Raw genomic sequence first — 19890 nt, forward strand, 5'->3', positions numbered from 1 at the left:
ATCACTTTTATTTGATTCCTTAGATATGTGTGCAGAATTTTGCCCATCCCCTCCACATCCTTTTTTTTAAAAAAGTCTACTTGAGAGCCAGTGTAAAATAATGGTTCAGGACATGCTTGAATTTTATTTTTTTATTTAAAAAATTTATTTAATTTATTTATTTTTGGCTGCGTTGGGTTTTCGTTGCTGCGCGTGGGCTTTCTCTAGTTGTGGCGAGCGGGGGCTGCTCTTCGTTGCGGTGCGCGGGTTTCTCATTGAGGTGGCTTCTCTTGTTGCGGAGCATGGGCTCTAGGCGCGTGGGCTTAAGTAGCTGTGGCACTTGGGCTCAGTAGTTGTGGCTCGCAGGCTCAGTAGTTGTGGCGCATGGGCTTAGTTGCTCCATGGCATGTGGGATCTTCCCAGACCAGGGCTTGAACCCATGTTCCCTGCAGTGGCAGGCAGACTCTTAATCACTGTGCCACCAGGGAAGCCCCATGCTTAAATTTTAAAGCAAGTTCAGTTCATGGTCCACTTCTATGACTTAGCTGTTTCCTCATCTATAGAATATAGTTAGTAGTGTAACTTATGTCATAGAGTTGTGAGAATTAGAAATCTATGTAAAGTGGTTAGCAAAGCACTAAGCAGTTAATACTAAGCACTTGATACGTCATGGCTCCTACTGTTTCAGAGGATGCTCCTTTTCATAAGAAGAAAGGGAGAGGTAGGAGATTGGTGACAGTTCAGTGTTAGGCTGTGCTTTGAACATTTAACTCTGTTTACTGTAGTTTCCCCTTGGATTATATATTATGGGGAAAAGCAGAAGTTGAATTGTCAATACTGGGACTGTTATTCTTGTATTGTTACAGTCTTATATGAATGAGGTGAAGGGGGGCCACTTATGAATATGGCCTGTTTTATCTTGCATTGCACTAGTTAACTACCGTAGTAAAAGTTTTGTGTACTGTAGTAGAGAACACTTTGGTAAATGACAGTCTTCTAATGTATAAACTAAATTCATTCTTTCTGATTCACTTTTGTAAAAGGAGCTTAAGGTGAATTGCTGTGTGACTGAGTTTATTTTTCAGTATGAGGTAATGATAGAGAATGGCCTTGGTGTTTGAAGATCTTTTTTTTTTTTAAATTAATTTATTTTTGGCTGCGTTGGGTCTTTGTTGTTGCACGCGGGCTTTCTCTACTTGCAAAGAGTGGGGGCTGCTCTTAGCTGTGGTGCGCGGGCTTCTCATTTTGGTGGCTTCTCTTGTTGCGGAGCATGGGCTCTAGGCGTGCGGGCTTCAGTAGCTGTGGCACGTGGGCTCAGTAGTTGTGGCTCGTGGGCTGTAGAGCGCAGGCTCAGTAGTTGTGGCACACAGGCTTAGTTGCTCCGTGGCATGTGAGTTCTTCCCGGACCAGGGCTTGAACCCGTGTCCCCTGCATTGGCGGGCGGATTCTTAACTACTGCACCACCAGGGAAGCCCCTGAAGATCTTTATATACTTACTGTAATGTGGCTCAAACAGAGTGGGTAGGCTGTAGACAAATTATTGGGTTAGAAATGCCAAGTGCAATACTGTATTATATCAAAATAATACATGTTATTTTAGTAGTGTTAAAGTGACACAATCTAAAGAGAACAAGATATTTATGGAACAGGAGGAAAATTATTGAGAAACCTGGGCATTCAAGATTTTAATTTCCTTTTGATGTTTTCTTTCTGGCCTTGAAAAATATAGTGGAATAAAGCTCCCTTCCTCACTAAAATATTCCCGTAGTAGTTTCAAGAAATGTAATGAATTAGAACTCTGTTATTCAGAAAAAGAGCTTTTTAAAGGAATGATTTAAATGTAATTAAAAAAATCATTTTTTGTTGTTAAATGTCTTAGAAGAAATACAATTTTTAGTGTGTTTAATTATTTCTAAGAATATGATTAAAATTACTAACAACATAATTTTCAACCTTTTTAAAATTCTCACAAACTGTTGGTGGAAATCTAGTTTTTTTTTCTTTATCCATATACATTGAACTAGGTACAGGAGTAGCATAACCTGTGAGAGATGATGTCAGTTTAATTCAAAGACTTGTTTCTGTTTGTTTGAGCCTCAAGTAGGTTATATAGGGGTCTCCTTTCTTTGTGCAGGCATTTACAACTAATTATTTTTCCATTTCAAATGAAGATAGCTTTCCTGGCAAGTAGTTTTTAAAATGATTCATGCTTATAAAAATTTGAAACAAAGTTAAGTATAATGAAAAAACATTAATTGCTCCTAATTTCATCCAGAGCAACCGCGATTAATATTTCTGTCTTCAGTTCTTGGGAAGTAATGGTTTGTGTTATATTTGTACACTTTTTTTTTTTTTAATAGATTTGTTTTCGTTTGGGGTATAGAATAATTGAGTTCTATTTATTTATTTATTTATGGCTGTGTTGGGTCTTCGTTTCTGTGCGAGGGTTTTCTCTAGTTGTGGCAAGCGGGGGCCACTCTTCATCTCAGTGCGCGGGCCTCTCACTATCGCGGCCTCTCTTGTTGCGGAGCACAGGCTCCAGACGCGCAGGCTCAGTGATTGTGGCTCACGGGCCCAGTTGCTCCGCCGCATGTGGGATCTTCCCAGACCAGGGCTCGAACCCGGGTCCCCTGCATTGGCAGGCAGATTCTCAACCACTGCGCCACCAGGGAAGCCCCCTGTATACTTTTTAAAAAAGTGGGATCATGTATACAAATACATTTGCAACCTCCTATCTTAGTATAAATTTACAGAACAATTTTATCTATGAATATTCAAGTAAAAATTATAAGTAAAATAGACTAATATCACATTATACATTAAAGGAAGACTGGTACAATTGAGATTCATTGCAGATATACAAAGATGGCTCATTATTTAGAAATATATTATTATAACTCATTATTAGTCAGTGGAGGAAAAAATCCTAAGTATTATAGGAAGTGCCCAGAAGGCAGCATTTAAGTTCCGCTTTATTCCTTATTAAATATATTTAATAAAATAGAAATAGATGAATACTATATTAAAAATTGTATTCAGTGTATATGCGTTAGCATACAATATTTGTTTTTCTCTTTCTGACTTACTTCACTCTGTATGACAGACTCTGAGTCCATCCAACTCACTACAAATAACTCAGTTTCATTTCTTTTTATGGGTGAATAATATTCCGTTGTATATATGTGCCACATCTTCTTTATCCATTTATCTGTTGATGGACATTTACGTTGCTTCCATGTCCTGGCTATGTAAATAGTGCTACAATGAACCTAGTGGCAGGGCGGGAATAAAGACGTAGACATAGAGAATGGACTTGAGGACACGGGGAGGGGGAAGGGTAAACTGGGACAAAGTGAGAGAGTGGCATGGACATATATACACTACCAAATGTAAAATAGATAGTGGGAAGCAGCTGCATAGCACAGGGAGATCAGCTTGGTGCTTTGTGACCACCTAGAGGGGTGGGATAGGGAAGGTGGGAGGGAGGCTCAAGAGGGAGGGGATATGGGGATATATGTATGCAGATGGCTGATTCACTTTGTTGTACAATAGAAACTAACACAGCATTGTGAAGCAGTTATACTCCAATAAAGATGTATTAAAAAAATAATAAAGTACTGGTAGTAGGACATTAAGAAAAAAATTAATTGTATTTAAAACAAATGTCAGCAGCATACTTTATACTTTTTAATCTTATGCTTAGCCTTTTTTTTAATCATGAACAAATTTGACTTAATAATTTTTCATCCTTGCCTATCAATAGGTGAAAAATTCTTGCTTTAAAAGTTTGAATTTCTTTGATTGCCAGTGAGGTTGATAATTTTTCATATGCTTATTGGCCATTTGTATTTTCAGTTTTGAATTGTCTGTTCCTATCCTATTTTTTCTTCTTGGAGTATTGGTCTATTTCTTAATGATTTATAACATCCCTTTACTCATGGATTTTAATGTTTTGTTGTATATGATGCATATATTTTTGCAAGTGTATATATATTTAACTTTATGGATTTTTTTAATATTAATAAAAATTAATTTTATGTTGTCAGAAATGTCAGTCCTTTCCTACAGATTTTGCCATTTAAGAGCTCTCCTGTCCGTAGATTATACAATGATTTATAATTTTTTAGTCAGAAATTCTACATAGTTTTAGTTGTTTTCTACACATTTTTAGTACTGTTGTGAGGTATTTTATAGGGGAAAAATACTCATAATTTTTATCAGTTTTTTATAATGCAAATTTTCATACAGAAACTTTGAAAAATATTGCCATTAGCACCCATGTACCAATTACCCAGATTTGTTCAAATTTTGTTATATTTGTTTTATCTCTGACTCTCTATGTGCCATTTATGTTGATATTGTAGCTGAACCATTTTAAAGTAAACTGCAGATATTATAAGTCACTTCTCAAAATACCCTCGTGAATCTCCTAAGAATGTTTTTGATATAACTATAGCAGTATTGTTACACCTAATAAAATTACCAGTAATACCCTATTATCATCTAATAGTATATTCAGATTTCCCCAGTTTGAACCAGGATCTAATCCAGCAATATCATTGTTGTGTCTTTTTAATCCAGAATCGATAATCTCGCCATCTTTCTTCCTCCTCTTCCTCCTGCTCTTTTTTTAAAAAAATTAATTAATTAATTTTATTTTTGGCTGCTTTGGGTCTTTGTTGCTGTGCACGGGCTTTCTCTAGTTACAGGGGCTACTCTTTGTTGCGGTGTGCGGGCTTCTCATTGCGGTGGCTTCTGCTGTTGTGCAGCACGGGCTCTTGGCGTGTGGGCTTCAGTAGTTGTGGCTCACGGGCTCTAGAGCGCAGGCTCAGCAGTTGTGGCTCAGGGCTTAGTTGCTCTGCAGCATATGGGATCTTCCTGGACCAGGGCTCGAACCCGTGTCCCCTGCATTGGCAGGCGGATTCTTAACCAGTGCGCCACCAGGGAAGTCCCTCCTCCTCTTTCTCATCCTCTTTCTGCTCTTCCCTGTTGTTGATGATTATCTTGTGCGTTAGGATGCTGTGTAGGATGCACACAGCAAAATCCTTAGCCTCTGTGACACCCACCGCCCATTTTGATAACCAAAAATGTCTCCATACATTGCTAAATGTTTCCTGGGGGAATAATTGCCCTTGGCTGAGAACCACTGCAGTAAAGATAATGCCTTTCCTGCACTTTGTTTTTTTAGATACTTATTTCTAGAATTGTTTTTATCTCGAATCTGTTTTGTTCCATTGATCTGTGTGTCTGGACTTCAGCCTCTTTTGCTTATTTATTGTACTTCTCTTTGTTGTTTAGTAAGTAGTAGTTTAAAAAACAGCTTTATTGACATGTAATTTATATACCATACATGAATACAGTTCAGTGGCTCTTAGTATGTTCACAGAGTTGTGCATCTGTTGCCACAGTAAGTTGTAGAACTCATTACCTTCAAACAGAAAAACCCTTACCCTTTAGCTGTCACTCCCAAATCTTCCCTGCCTTGAGCCCCAGGCTATCACAAGTCTGTCTCTATGGATTTGCCTGTTACAGACGCTTTATATAAATGGAATCATACAGTGTGTGGTCTTTGTGACTGGCTTTTTGCACTTAACATGTTTTCAAGTTTCATCCATATTGTAGCATGCATCAGTGTTTCAAATTTCTTTTTATTGCCTAGTAATCCATTGTATAGAAGCACCACATTTTGTGTATTATTTCATTTATTGATGGATATTGGGTTATTTTCACTTTTGGGCTATTATCAGTAATGCTGCTATGAACACCTGTGTACACTTTTTTGTATGGACATGTTTTCATTTCTCTAGGGTATATACTAAGAATGGAACTGCTGAATCATATGGTAACTCTATGTTTAACCTTTTGAGGAACTGTAAATTGTTTTCAGAAGTACTGCACCATTTTTCTTCCCACCAGCAATATAAGAGGCTTCTAATTTCTCTGCATTCTCAAGAATATTTGTTATAATCTGTCTTTTTGATTATAGCCATCTGGTGGGTGAGAAGTGGTATCTTGTAGTGTATTTGGTTTGCATTTCCCTTATGTCTAATAATGTTGAACATTTTTTCATATGCTTTTTATGACCACTTATATTATCTTCTTTGGAGAAATGTGTACTCAAATCTTGTGCTCATTTTAAAATTAGATTATTTGTTTATTTCTTAGTCAGTTTTTATTTATTTATTTATATATATATTCTTTTGGCTGCGTTGGGTCTTCGTTGCTGTGCACAGAGGCTTTCTCTATTTGCAGCAAGCGGGGGCTACTCTTCATTGTGGTTCGCGGGTTTCTCATCGTGGTGGCTTCTTTTGTTGTGGAGCATGGGCTCTAGGCACGTGGGCTTCCGTAGTTGCAGCACTCGGGCTCAGTAGTTGTGGTGCGCGGGCTCAGTAGTTGTGGTGCACAGGCTTAGCTGCTCTGCAGCATGTGGGATCCTCCCATACCAGGGGTCGAACCTGTGTTCCCTGCGTTGGCAGGCGGACTCCCAGCCACTGTGCCACCAGGGAAGTCCCTCTTAGTTTTAACAGTTCTTTGTATATTCCAGGTAGAAGAAGTTCATTATTAGGTATATGATTTACAAATATTTTCTCTCATTCTATGGGTTGGCTTTTCATTTTCTTGAGGGTATCATTTGCAGCACAGCATTTAAAAATTTTGACATAGTCCAATTTATTTTTCTTCTGTTGATTGTGCTTTTTGTGTCAAAAGATATTTAAATTTTGTAATATATTTTCTGTAATTAGCTTCAGGAAATGGTATCAAGGATCACATAAACAAGACAAACTAAATACATAAAAAGAGAGTTGAAATTAAGCCATTATAGTTTTCCCCAACTTGAATTTTGAAAAAATAATTTTTTTCTTAAATTTTATTACCATATTTAGATGTGTGTGTGTTGATAGAAGACTTTACTGAGAATTTGAGGGTGATGAGGCATTTGGTTTACATTGTAGCAGTGCTAGATAATTAAAAACCACTCTGCTCTGTAGTGGAATAGCTAGCTACAGTAACCTAAAATTTTGCAGTGTCCCAATCCTCAGTTGCCATGCTTTGAGTGTTTTCATGGTTAACCGTACCCCCTAGAGGAGGAGGAATCCTCCAAAAGCAGAGACTATTTATTTCTAGTCCTGCCCTCTCTGTCTGTAATAATCTGTTTACCTTCTCCTGAATTCCTGGCTCTATTATTTCATGATTATTGGTGTGCTTATCCATTATTTTTTCTCCCGGCACATTCTTAGTCTCTGGGTCTTGACTTTGCAGATTCCTAACTAGGCCGGCTTATTCTTTCAGCAACACTACATGTCCAGGAATCACAGCTCAGTCTTGATATTCTTGAGGATCATCTCTGATTATGGTCCCGCTGCCTCTTCACAGTCACTTGCAGCAATGTGTCTGCTCTCATCATCTCCACCTTCTTTTATACTTATTAACGTTTTAAAAATTTTATTTACTACCTAATTAAACTTTGACAATATACAAATACATATCTGTTTTTTAAGATTTTCCAATTTATTTTAAAGGTTATGTGTTTTAAGCTATTCTCTCGTTATTACCGTAATTTGACCAATTGTTTTGTCTTGCTTTCTTAAACAGGATGTTAGTTTCATGTTTTTCACTTGGTGGAGTACAAATTTTATGACAGCCTTTAGGATCGTTGCTTGATAGAAATAAACATCCATAATAGTGTATTCACTTAAATATTTTAAATGACTGTTAATTGAATGTAAATAAAATGAGTTAAGGATATGGTGTGTCTTTTGTAGGAAAAGTGGTATGTGTAATCTAAAAAGAATAAAGTATTATTTGCAATATATATTTTTAAAAAAGTTCATGCTGCTTGAAAAGTAAACCAGTGCAGAAGTGTATTTAGTAAGAAGTGAAAGTATTATTTGCTTTTTCTGTTATAAAAGCAGTCTGGGTACATACTTCTATACCTTTCTCTATATTTAATACACATGAGAGAAACTTTTCATTAAATTAAAAAAATTACTCTTAAAAGTGGTGCTGTAAATTATCTTTTCCCACTTTTATAAGTTTCTCAAGTGTTTATCTAATTTTTCCAGTAGTGTTTATTGTTACACTTTATACTCGTGTCTTCTCCCCTTCCCTCTGCCGTATAGATAGGTGCTCACTGAATTGATTTGACACAGAAACAAAGGGCAAGTGAAATTGAAGTATTAAGATGCCAATTAATGATAAGAAAGGAAGGTAATCTGGTGAAGATTATCACTAGGAAAAAGTATTGATGTGTATATCACATTGACTTAGATGACTACTGAGAAGATCTGTGGATTCGATATATACTTAGAGTATACTGGATGTGCCAGATGTTATACTTGTCAACAGGAATACATCAATGAATAAAACAGACATTTTATGATCTCATGAGACTTAGGTATATGGTATATACAGGAAAATAAATAGACGATTCCAACGTAATGTGATAAATGAAGATATTGGCAAGAGAGTGGTTGAAATGGTGAACTGTGGAGTCCAATCTAGATAGGGAAATGAATGCAGAAGTGGGCTAAGTGAGGAGGAAGTAGAAGAATTGTCTGCAATTCTGAATGATAATGAAAAATAGATGCAGTAGGTTTAACTAATTTAGAACTGGAAGATTGTGATCAGAGAGGAAGATAGTTAATTTTCACATTTCCCATTCAGAGAAGACAGGGTGATGAAATCTGGAGTGTGGTCTTAAAGTGGCTAAAATGGACTTGCAGTGAATGTCGGTGGAGGTGAAATGCTTATGATATTAAAAGTAGAGTGTTGGGAGTTCCCTGGTGGTCTAGTGGTTAGGATTGGGCGCTTTCACTGCTGTGGCCCGGGTTCAATCCCTTGTTGGGGAACTGAGATCCCACAAGCTGCGCGGCGTGGCCAAAAAAAAAAAAGAAAGAAAAAAAATGTTGGGTGGATGCATGTTGAAATAATTCAAGGTTATGTAGTACTTAGGACAGAAGCATGTCAGGAGTTTTGAGTGAATGATTAGGAATGCCTTGGGGATCAGTGGTTTGCACCTGTGACTGCATATTGGAATCACCCGCGCAACTTCACAAACTACTAATGCTCTTACCCTAACTTTGCTGCACGTTGGAAATTCTAATTCTAATTCTAATTCCCATCCTCAGCTATTCAGATTTAATTTGTATGGGGTGTAACCTGGGCAGTGGGGCTTTAAAATGCCCCTGGGAATTCTAATGTGCAGCAATTGCACAGTGACAGGGTTTTGTTTTTTTTGTTTTCTGTTTTTTTACAGGATACTGGCTGGGAGTTATGGTTAGGAACATGACCCTGCATCATGAAGTTGGAGTACATGATAAATGAAAGAATAAGCAACCTTTGAGAGTGAGGCAGGAGAAGCAGCTTTTACTTAAAGCAAACAGTGAAGTTGTTGATTATATAGGTCCGTTTATTTTTACCCTGGAGCAGAGTAAACCTAGAGGGAGGTTTTGGGAGGAAGGTAAGCAGTGGGAGGTTGGATAAAGGAGGAAAAAAAAACCAAGAACAGTACAGTGGTTAGAGTACAGGAGAGGACTGATAACGGTAATAAATTTTTCTTTTGGTAGTGACCAAAGATAACAGGGCATTGTGGGTTCACAATTAGTCCGGAAAATACATTCCGCAGTCCCATGGTGGATGAAAGTTGGGAGTTGGGTGAGTGGCTCTCAGGAGTCGGTTTAAGACCTGGGGTTGAACTTAATAGGAGGTTCTAGCTTTTGTATTCTTCTCCTTGTTAAGGGGTTTGGATTGGTTGCATAAGATCCATGGGGAGGCCCAGAGTTTCATGCTGCTGTTCCACAGGCTCCTGGGTGAGCGGTTAGGGGCCTGGTCTTTTTTGTCCTGACACTGGCAGGAGGAGGCTCTGGAGTGTCAAGGCTTGGCTAGGTCTGCAGAGCATAGCTCTTCTACTCACTCCAGCGTGCTTGCTTGTGTGAGTTTGACACTTTGCTGTACCTAACAATGGCAAAGCCTTTGCTATTTCTTTACTTTTTACACTTGATGCTTTTCAGGAACAATTTCCATTGCCCAATTCCAGATTGTTTTCAACATTGAAGAAATGGTATAGACTTAGAAACAGTGAAAAGGGACCTTGTATATTATCTACGCAAACTTCCCTTATTTATACATTAGAATTTTATGCATAGAGAATTGAAGTCAGTTTCACAAAGAAACCGTTCAGCCTAGATTAAAGTATAAACTATATATGAGACTAGAAATTTATAATTGTTACACTGGTTCAAATTTGTTGTCAGAATAAATTGGTTTACTGCAACTCATTTGATTAATTTGACATGTAACTTGATTTTTTTGCATTGTTAAACTTGGAAGATGAGAACATCAGATATCACTGTCAATGGAGTGCAGAAAATTTATATTTCTTTTAAATTAAAGAAAGCGTTTTAAAGTATAATACTTGCAGAGTTCAAGAGCTACCCTAGTTATGCAAATGAACTGTGGAATTACTTTTGAATGAAGAGTTCATTCAAAAACATTATCAAAAATTTTTAATATATTTTTGGTCAGAATAAGGTAAGTAGTAAATTTGGTAGTAGCCTGATGTAGAAATAAGAAAATTGTATGTTTAGTGGAAAATATACTTTTGCATAATTACAGTATATCATGTCAACTAGTAATTAAAACCCATATGCCCTTACTGAGCAAAATATATGTCCATGATTAAAGCTTTTGTACTTTTTAAAATTAGATGATTTTGTATACAGTGACTTTATTTCACATGTGTTTGAATTATGAAAGTAAAAGTAACTTTTTGAGGTTGTGACACCAAGCATATGATACCTATGATGGGTCATAGGGATTTAGATTACATCAAAAGGATGCTTTTAACAGCTGGGTTGTGACATGTATTTTTTTGTATGTATCTTTTGTATTCATAGTTTTCAGATGTGCTTATTAGCAAGATGAAAACTGAGGAGCAATTATGCTAAATGGTGCTTGTTTTCCTTTTCTCTTTTGGGATTGCATTCATTGATTTACCTATGTTTAGGTGGATATGAATGGTACTCATTTTTCTAAAAGTCAGTTGATATTTATTAAAAAACTCTGCACAGCTAGTCAGTTGTCTCAGTCATTTGTGGGGACATTTCATAGTTTAGTTTTGCCAATACAGATTTAGACTATTCATAAGAATGTTAATAAGATTTCTCTTTGGCTGTGGCAGCTGACATCATTTGGCTTAAATTTTCTAGGCCAAAATTATTTCTGCTATACTGTATGGTGGTAAATTCTGATAACTCAGCTCAACATTTATTATGTTAGAGTATATCCAAAGCTGCTTCCTGAGGAAAATTTTGGCTTGCTTATGTGGCTTTAGTCTGCTAACTTGTAGAAGTAGCGTCATGAGAACACTAGTTAGGCTCTTTAGTTTTTATGGTTTACCTTATTTTAGGTGTATATAGATTAACTCTAAATCGGAATATAGACTACCCACATTCAGTGACCACAGATTACATGATTCTCAGCACCTCTCAAAGCCTGAAAGAATTGATATTAGGGGAAAATGCCTGAGAGTTATTTAATCCAGTCTTTCTTTTAGATTCTCAAATTTCATCTATTTATTTGTTTATTTATAATTGCGGTTAGATTCTCTAATTTGTATCCTTGGATATAGCTTGACTACTAGAAAATTACAGTCTTAGAACACATTAGTTTTACTTCTTGCAGAATTGCCTTCATTGACGTGCCTTTTAATGTTTATGTCCACTTTATTTAAAGTCATTAGGAGAAGCAATTTTGTTAAACTTTCTAATGACTTTCCTGTAAAACTTGCTGAGAAATTAACCAGTACTTCATGCTTTGTTTTTCAGATATATTCCTATATGATACAATTCTTTAAAAATTCAGAGCTGCAGATATAGAGCACCAGTTAATGAGAGGAAGCTTGGATATCATCTGTTCCCAACCCGTTTACAGATGAAGAAATTGAGGCTCAGAGAGGTCAGCTATAAGTGGCTGGCCTAGAACCTGGGTCTAGAAATTGTGTCTTCTAACAACTGACCCAGTTTTTTTTTTAAGTTTTCAAAAAATTGGTGTGAAATTGAAATTGACATAACATAAAGTTACCATTTTAAAGTGAACAATTCATTGGCATTTAGTACAATCACAAAGTTGTGTAGCCGCCACCTCTATCTAGTTTCAGAACATTTTCATCACCCCGAATTACACTTGCTCCCCATTTTACTCTCCTCCCAGCAGCTGGCAGCCACCATTCTGCGTTCTGTCTCTATGCATTTATCTTTTCTGGGTATTTCATATAAATGGAATCATACAGTATTTGACCATTTGTGCCTGGCTTCTTTCACTTAGCATAGTGTGCTATCCATGTTGTAGCATGTATCAGTACTGCCTCATTCCTTTTTATGATTGTATAATAAATATTCTGTTGTAAGTAGAGACCACAGTTTATCCATTCATTCGTTAGTGGACATTTGGGCTATTTTCATCTTTTGGCTATCGTGAATAGTGTTGCTGTGAACATGTATGTATATGTATTTGAGTTTTTAGTCTTTTTGGATATATACCTAGGAGTGAAATTTCTTGGTCATATGGTAATTGTATGTTTAAATTTTTGAGTAACTGTCAAACCATTTTATACGGTGGCTGTACCATTTTACATATCCCAGTTTTGTTTGTTTATTTGTTTCCCTTCTACTCTCCTATGTAAGATCATGGTGACTTGAAAAAGAAAATGAGCCAAAGATCAGTTTTTTGTTGTTGTTTTTTTAGGATATCAACTCTTATTTAGTACATTTTATACAGTAGATTTTTCAAACGGGTTTGTTTATCTCTGTTCCAGTGGTTTATTTGTTTATTGAACATGATTTTGCTTTGTTCATTTCATTCAAACTGAGGTGAAGTTGTGCTCCTTCATTTCTTTTCTCTCACTATATTTATGTTCTTAGAACCCAGAGAATGGTTTTAGAGGTCTCAGTAAATGTAAATCTATTTACTGTGCAAGATAAAATGAAAATAATGAAAAAGAAAAAATAGGGAAAAACAGTAACAAGTAATCTTGGGTACCTTCAAGAAGTTATTTATAGGTTTTAACTTTAGTGACTTTAGTGCAGGTCACATTTCTTTGTCTTCTACTTTTGCCAAGGGTTTGGGAATTGTTTTTTGAGTCTCTTTACATTTGGGGGCCATCCATCACTATAACATCTTTATGAAAATAGTACCTTGTATTATACTTGATAAATGGATACTGTAGAAAATTTAAAGTAAATGGTTTAAGATAAGTTAAATAGTCATCAGCTATCTGAGGTTTTTGAGATAAGGCTAACTTTGATTTAGTTTAGACTAAATAATGACCTTCTGACATTATTGAAGTCTGCCTATTTCTTTCAATATTTCATTTTTAATTTGTTTTTTATCATAAAATGACCCTCACTAAATTATGTTTGCCAAGAAAGAAAAAAGAGTTAAGAAGCTAATGTCAGCTCTGGAAGATCTAATTGAGTTTTTCTGTTAACAGAGAAAACAGAGTATAAACTTACATCTGTAGTACTGAGGAAAGAATCTGAAGGTCATTATTTTTATTTCTTTAGTTTTAGAAGATAGAGACCTACTAAAAGGTACATAGAATGCATTTAGTTTTTTGAAAAGTATTAGGTATGGTAGACTTTTTTTTTTAAGGATGTAAGGCACAGAGGAATTCTGGAATAATCCCTTAGGCGACAAGAATTTTATTATAAAGTAGTGGTGAAATCAGTGAAAGAAGAGCCTTATTAGATAGCCAGACTTCACAATACAGCAGAAACGGCTGCCTTGCATGGTTTCAGATAGATTGAGATGTAGACTGGAGTTATGGGTACAGCACATATCTGGCCACCAGAAGGTCATGTACAATATATATAATACAGATCTAGCTACGTGGGTAACCTGTGGCGCTCCTAGCATTAGGCTTTTGTAAGTGCCTGTGCTGGTGCTGTGCCATCCTGACTGACTCTGTTACTGTCTCACTGCTACTTTTATTCCCATCACCATCAACTGACAGTCCCAAGAGAAGACTTTATTGGCCAGATCAGAGTCACCAGTTACTCTGGGTTACCTATATTATTTGATAGAGCTATTCTGTCAGGCTGTCTCACAGACCAGTAAACCAGCCTTAGAAATCCACCCTTGTAACTGTGGCCCAGTGTGGTGGGGGTCGTTCTATAATTCAGAGCATGGTGATCTATACTTAAGGAGTCCCTCAGAAGATGGTTTAAACCATAGTAGGTAGGCATTTTTAAGAAGTCCAAGAAGGGAGGCAGTGTAGTAGATGAGTACTTTGTCCTGAACGGCAGTTTCATATTTTCACATAGATACTACATTTGTTTCAGGTACTGCTTTTTGGATTTCTGGTAGACTTAGTGATGATCTCAATAGCAAAATAATGTATTACATATAATCCAGTTAAGGGTTTTAGGAAAGAGCCCTTTTATACTCCAAGTTTACATTCTTCTTGCAGTTACAGAAATTCACGAAAGACGTCCAGAGTTGCTTTGAGTATATCTTTGAATTTGTTGTATATACACATACACACACTGCTCACACTATCATCTCAAGTTAATTTTTAAGCCATTTAAGTATATATAAGAAGTCTATAATCCAGTTCCTTTTAGAAGTGAGTAAACAAAGGTTGAGAGACATTTTGATTGCTCAGGTTCACATGATCTTTGAGCAGAGCTAGGAGTAGAAACCAGCTAGGATTAGAATTCCTAACTACTTTTGTGTTGCAGTGTGTAGTATCTGTTTAGACTTAAAGAAACAAAAACTACTTTTGTATTGTTGGCATTTATCTAATCTTGTTTAGGAGTTTTTCCAGTGGTGACTCTGGAGTGTAAGGAATAGAAGTATACCCCAGTTACCTCACATAAAAGGGAAAATCCAGGGAAGTAAAATGGAATGTAGCTGGTCCTGTGGGAACTAAAAAGCTGACCAAAGTCTCACTTCTCTCTCTTTCAGGGAAGCACAGTCTCTCATCTTGGCTTTTCAGAGTGTATCTGCCTCATTTCAGTTTTTCTCAGTTGGCTTCCTTGCTTACCAATTGGCCTGTATGTCCCCTTAAAATGGCTACTCCAGCCCCAGAACATATATATCCTTTTTCAGGTTCAGTGTCCACCATTGGCTGGCAACAGTTTTTAACTTTTCAAATTACCGAGAGAGGGTCTAGCTCAGATCACTGATGGACGACACCAGTCTCACAGAGTGTACATTGTCTGCCTTAGTATACAGCCAAAGTATGCATTGGCTGTCTCTATGTCAGGTATACATTCCTGGTGTAGACAAGGTTGGGGATGGGGCAGTAGACAGAATGATATCATTCTCAGGGCTGTGGATGAGAGGATGGGATAGGCACATACCTTTTATAGTATGTAGCAATTACTGATTTCATTTTTAGTTGTCTAGTAAACTACTAAATAGATATTATATTTGAATGGCAAAGACTGAACAGACTATCATGGTATATCACTCTATATCCCATACATTTGTGCGTTTTTAAGTTCCTTAAATGTAAATAAATCTCTAAAGTAGTAACTCTTAAGAGTGGAAATACAAGAGATACATGCTTCTAGGGAGTATTTCTTTTTAGTGTGTCTCCCCCTGCCCTGCTGCCCTTGGTCATTCATGCATATCATAGCATCTTTGAGTTTGTATTATGCTCCAGGAATTTTGCTAGCTATGGGCAGATAAAGTTGAATATGGTATTTTCTCTGCCCATAAAGAATTCTATGCTTTGGAAGCTGAGCTGTCTCTAATGAAATTATTAGAGGTCAGACTCTCTTTGTACCGTTGATTCTTTCACCTGCTGCCCTATGAGTCATACCTTATCTTACTTGTATTCTTTATTGGATCCTTCCCTAGAGCCTAACATATATACAACTCTGTTCCCACTCACCCCTAAACTACTACAGTCTGGTTTGTACTCACTACTCTACAGATGTCACTCTCAGTAATACCAAGAGGTACCTTCTAGTTGTCAAATCCTCTGGACATTTATTGGCTTTTATCTTACTGAACTGTTCTCCTGGTTTTGGACCTGTAGATCATTCTTTCTTTTAGGACACCATCCATTACTGGTTCTTTTTATACCTTTCTAAGCTTACCTTCTCAGTCATCTTCATGAGCTTCATTCTCTTTTTCTGCCTCTTAAAATGTTGATGTTACCAGTATTTCATCCTTGACTTACTGACTCTCTTCATGATCTACTTCATTCTCATTTTTTTTAGATGACTATCTGTGTGGTAATCAATTCTGATTCTGTGTATCAGTAGTCCTGAGTATTCCCTTGAAAATAACTTGTATCACTATATCCATTTGCTTGCTGTCTGTCTTCACTTGAGATCTGTATGTATCTTTGCTCAGAACATGTCCCATACTGAACTTCACTTCTTCATCCACAAAACAAAACAACAAACTTACCATCCCCCAGCCTTCTTTCTTGTATCTTCTTTGGGGTGACTAGTTGTTCAGCCAGATACTACTCAAGCTTAAAGAGCTGTGATGATGGCTCTTTGTCATGCTCCATGCAATCTATTGACCTGTTGATCGGGTCATCTAGATATCTCTCCACTATGCAGACGTCTGTTCATCCCCACTACTACTGACCTGTTTCTGGCTTTTAGATAGTATGACTGTAATTGCTCTTCATAGGTTTTCCTGTCTATTTCAAATCTTGCACATAATTGATAGAATGGTTTAACTTGAACATTCCATATGCTTCTCACAATCTACCTTTTAAAAACAACTTTCAGTGGCTTCCCCATGGGACACTGTTTCTTGCTTCAGTGCCTACTCCTGTTGTCTTCTCTTTATCAGTTGCCCTCTTCTTCACCTGGCTGTGTCCTGTTATCATCTAAAATTAATCTTAGGTGTTACCTTTTTCAGGATGCTTCCTCTGATTTGCCGCCCCTCCTCCCCTTCAGGCTGGGTCAGATTACCTGCTCCTTCTTTTTAGTGCCTTGTAATAGCTGATGCATGTCTATCATTTTTCTTACTCTATTGTTTTATAATTTTATATGTAATTCTCTTCCTCCACAAGATTGTGAGCTTCTTGAGGCCCAGAACAATACTTTACTTGCAGAGCCTGGCTATAGCGGGCACATGCTAGACTTTAATAAATGTTTGACCAATGAATGAAAGAAGTTTCTAGTTTAGAAAAAGCAGATATTCATAAATAATTACTATAGAACTTTAAATAGTGCAGTGGAGGCAGAGAATGCAAGGACTGAACATTGTATCTGGGAAGAGGGAGAGGTGCCTATGAGGGAAGACTCGCTTTATGGAAGATATAAATTTGATCTGGTTCTTGAAGGGAACTTGGTAGAGATTTTGCTAGAGCGGAAAGGTGATCCATCCTAGAGAACAAAAGCAAGAGAACAGGTCCTACTCACGAAAAAGCCAGGTATTTCAGAATCTTTTTTCAAAAGTCATTTTGGTAGTGAGGAGGATGTAACAGAGGAGAGGCAGGAATGGTAGTCTTGCAGTCTTGCAGGCTGTAATGAAGGTCTTGTATAAGGCTTTGGTGGTGAGGAGGGCCCCAAGAGATATTTAAGATGTAAAATATAACTAATTAGTTGGATGTGAGAGTTCTAAGAGGACAGTTCAAGGTAACTCTTACGACTTCTCTTTTCAGTGATTGGATAGGCAGTGATGCCTCCTTTTAATTAATTAATTAATTAATTTTAATACATCTCTATTGTAGTATACTTGCTTCACAATACTGTGTTAGTTTCTGTTGTACAACAAAGTGCATCAGCCATCTGCATACATATGTCCCCATATCCCTCCCTCTTGAGCCTCCCTCCCACCTTCCCTATCCCACCCCTCTAGGTGGTCACAAAGCACCAAGCTGATCTCCCTGTGCTATGCAGCTGCTTCCCACTAGCTATCTATCTTACATTTGGTAGTGTATATACGTCAATGCTACCCTTACCAGCTTCCCCCTGCCCATCCTGTGTCCTCAAGTCCATTCTCTATGTCGACGTCTCCTCCTTTTAATTTAAATGAGGGAATATAGCAAATTGGGGTATGGAATGAGTTTAATTTTAGACATGATGAGTTTGAGGTACCCATGAGAAATTCAGGCAGAAGCGTTCAGTATGCTGTTGAATATAAGTGTTAGAAATTCAGGAGGTATATCTGGGCTGGAGGCACAGTTTTGGAAGTCATGGTACGTATGAGGTAGTTAAAAGTGGTAGATTAGAAAACAAGATTACTCAGGGATTGCATATATAGTAAGACTGTAGGAGAGTGAAAACAGAATCCTGGGCATTGCAGGCTTTCTTCTGCTTAAAGATAATCTGGTATACTTGCAAAGCAGTAGAAATTTTCTTTGATCTCTTTAATTTCCTTTTATTCTTTCCCACTTTAACAGATTTCAGAAATTTCCCCTTTGCAGCCCCTATTCTTTACTCCACTGGATTCTTCTTGAGGCTATTAGTTTATTCCTCTTTGAAGTGTCTGTTGTCAGACTAAACTAGGGAAAAGGAAACGCTTAATGTGAATTCACATCTCTTCATGAAATGGGGATATGTATTTCTAACTTTACTTCCACTAAGAAATAGGTTGTCTGCCATTTTTTAAACATATTACTTTCTTGGTTTATCTTTTGTTTTTCCTCTTCTGATAGTAACATAGATACAGGTAAATATTTTGCTTCTTTCATTAAAACAACTGTAAAGTTATGGTGATAAATCACATCTTGGACTCACATCAGGTACACCTTATAGCAAATTTTGGGACTGTGGCACTACCGAGGAGTTTGTGGCTCATTTTCATGGGGATTGTTGCCACTCAGCTTCATTCCATTATTGCCTTGCAGGGAGGTGATTCCACTGATGCCAGATTTTTCTGTTTTTCAAGAAAAGTCAGAAATCCTGATTTTTAAAAAACGTTTATTCAGAATTTAAAAAAATACTATGCTGGCAGTTTTTGATCCCTTTCTCAAACATTAAATTCTTTGTAACAAAGACCAACCATCATCACCTACTGAGATATTTGAGGTGTGTTTGGTTCTATTGCATACTAGGGTAGGAGAGGAAACTTGACTTGGAAGCCTCAGAAGACTGTAGTGGAAAAGGAGACAGGCTCAATCTCTTGATTTGGACGATTGAGTAATAAAGGGTCATGAAATCAGATGGGCTGACTCCTGTCCCATCTGCAGTAAGTATTCTGGTAATGAATCCTCCCTATCTTCAGTTCCTTATTTGCTGAGGTTTTGATCCTGAGCACCATGATCAGTGACTTGAAACTGGAGTGTTTAGTTAGGGAGGATATTTTTCTATGATTTTATCATGCATATTTAAGTACAAAATTAAACACACACACCCACCCCCATCCCCACACCCAGCTTTGGTGTTTTGCCACCAGAATGTAACCCATGTGAAGAATAATGTTTCTGTCACTTGGTGGGTTTCAAGTTCTGAACACCTGATTTACTGAATGTACTCAAAGTATAATTTGTTAGGGCTTACTGTATTTATTTATTTTTGTTGAGTCAAAGAATTTTTATAGAAAATCTCCTCATTCCATAGGAAAATCAGGGAGATATGTTGGAACTGACCTTTGGATTTTCTGTTTGTTCTCCATGGGAGGGAAAAGTAATGATTCCTGCAAGTGGAACTTTCATAGTTTTGAGTGTGCATGTTCCCTTTTAGCAACAGCTTTCCCTTGTAAATAAATTCCATTTGTTTAAAAATTAGATCTCACAAGTAAAAATTATATTTAAAAAATGGTGCCACAAAATGTTAGAATTTGATTGTTGATTCTTGATCTAATTGGCTTTTGACCACACTAGATTAGATTATGAGAGGAATTCATACACTAGGTATCCTGAATAAAGACAGTGTGATTTTCTTTGGGAGGAGGGGAGTCTAGGTGGAGGTAGTTGAAGTATGTGCTAATGTATTA

General features: G+C 37.0%; 1 protein-coding gene and 1 long non-coding RNA gene across 7 annotated transcripts in view; both read left to right on the forward strand.

The window, feature by feature from the left end:
• LOC309665945 overlaps positions 1–19890 on the forward strand; it is a 340836-nt gene that overhangs the window by 138522 nt on the left and 182424 nt on the right. The gene's annotated exons all lie outside the window — the stretch shown is intronic.
• SNX13 (sorting nexin 13) overlaps positions 1–19890 on the forward strand; it is a 154038-nt gene that overhangs the window by 19219 nt on the left and 114929 nt on the right. The window contains exon 2 of one of the 6 annotated variants that reach the window (XM_082472676.1): positions 11805–11934. The exons of the other annotated variants lie outside the window; for them this stretch is intronic. Within the exon in view, the coding sequence (XP_082328802.1) occupies positions 11911–11934 (24 nt within the window). The 5' untranslated portion in view covers positions 11805–11910. The remainder of the gene's footprint in view (positions 1–11804; positions 11935–19890) is intronic. 6 annotated transcript variants of the gene reach the window in all.

This window comes from Balaenoptera physalus (assembly GCF_965194825.1).
Source record: "Balaenoptera physalus genome assembly, chromosome: 8".
NCBI lineage: Eukaryota > Metazoa > Chordata > Mammalia > Artiodactyla > Balaenopteridae > Balaenoptera > Balaenoptera physalus.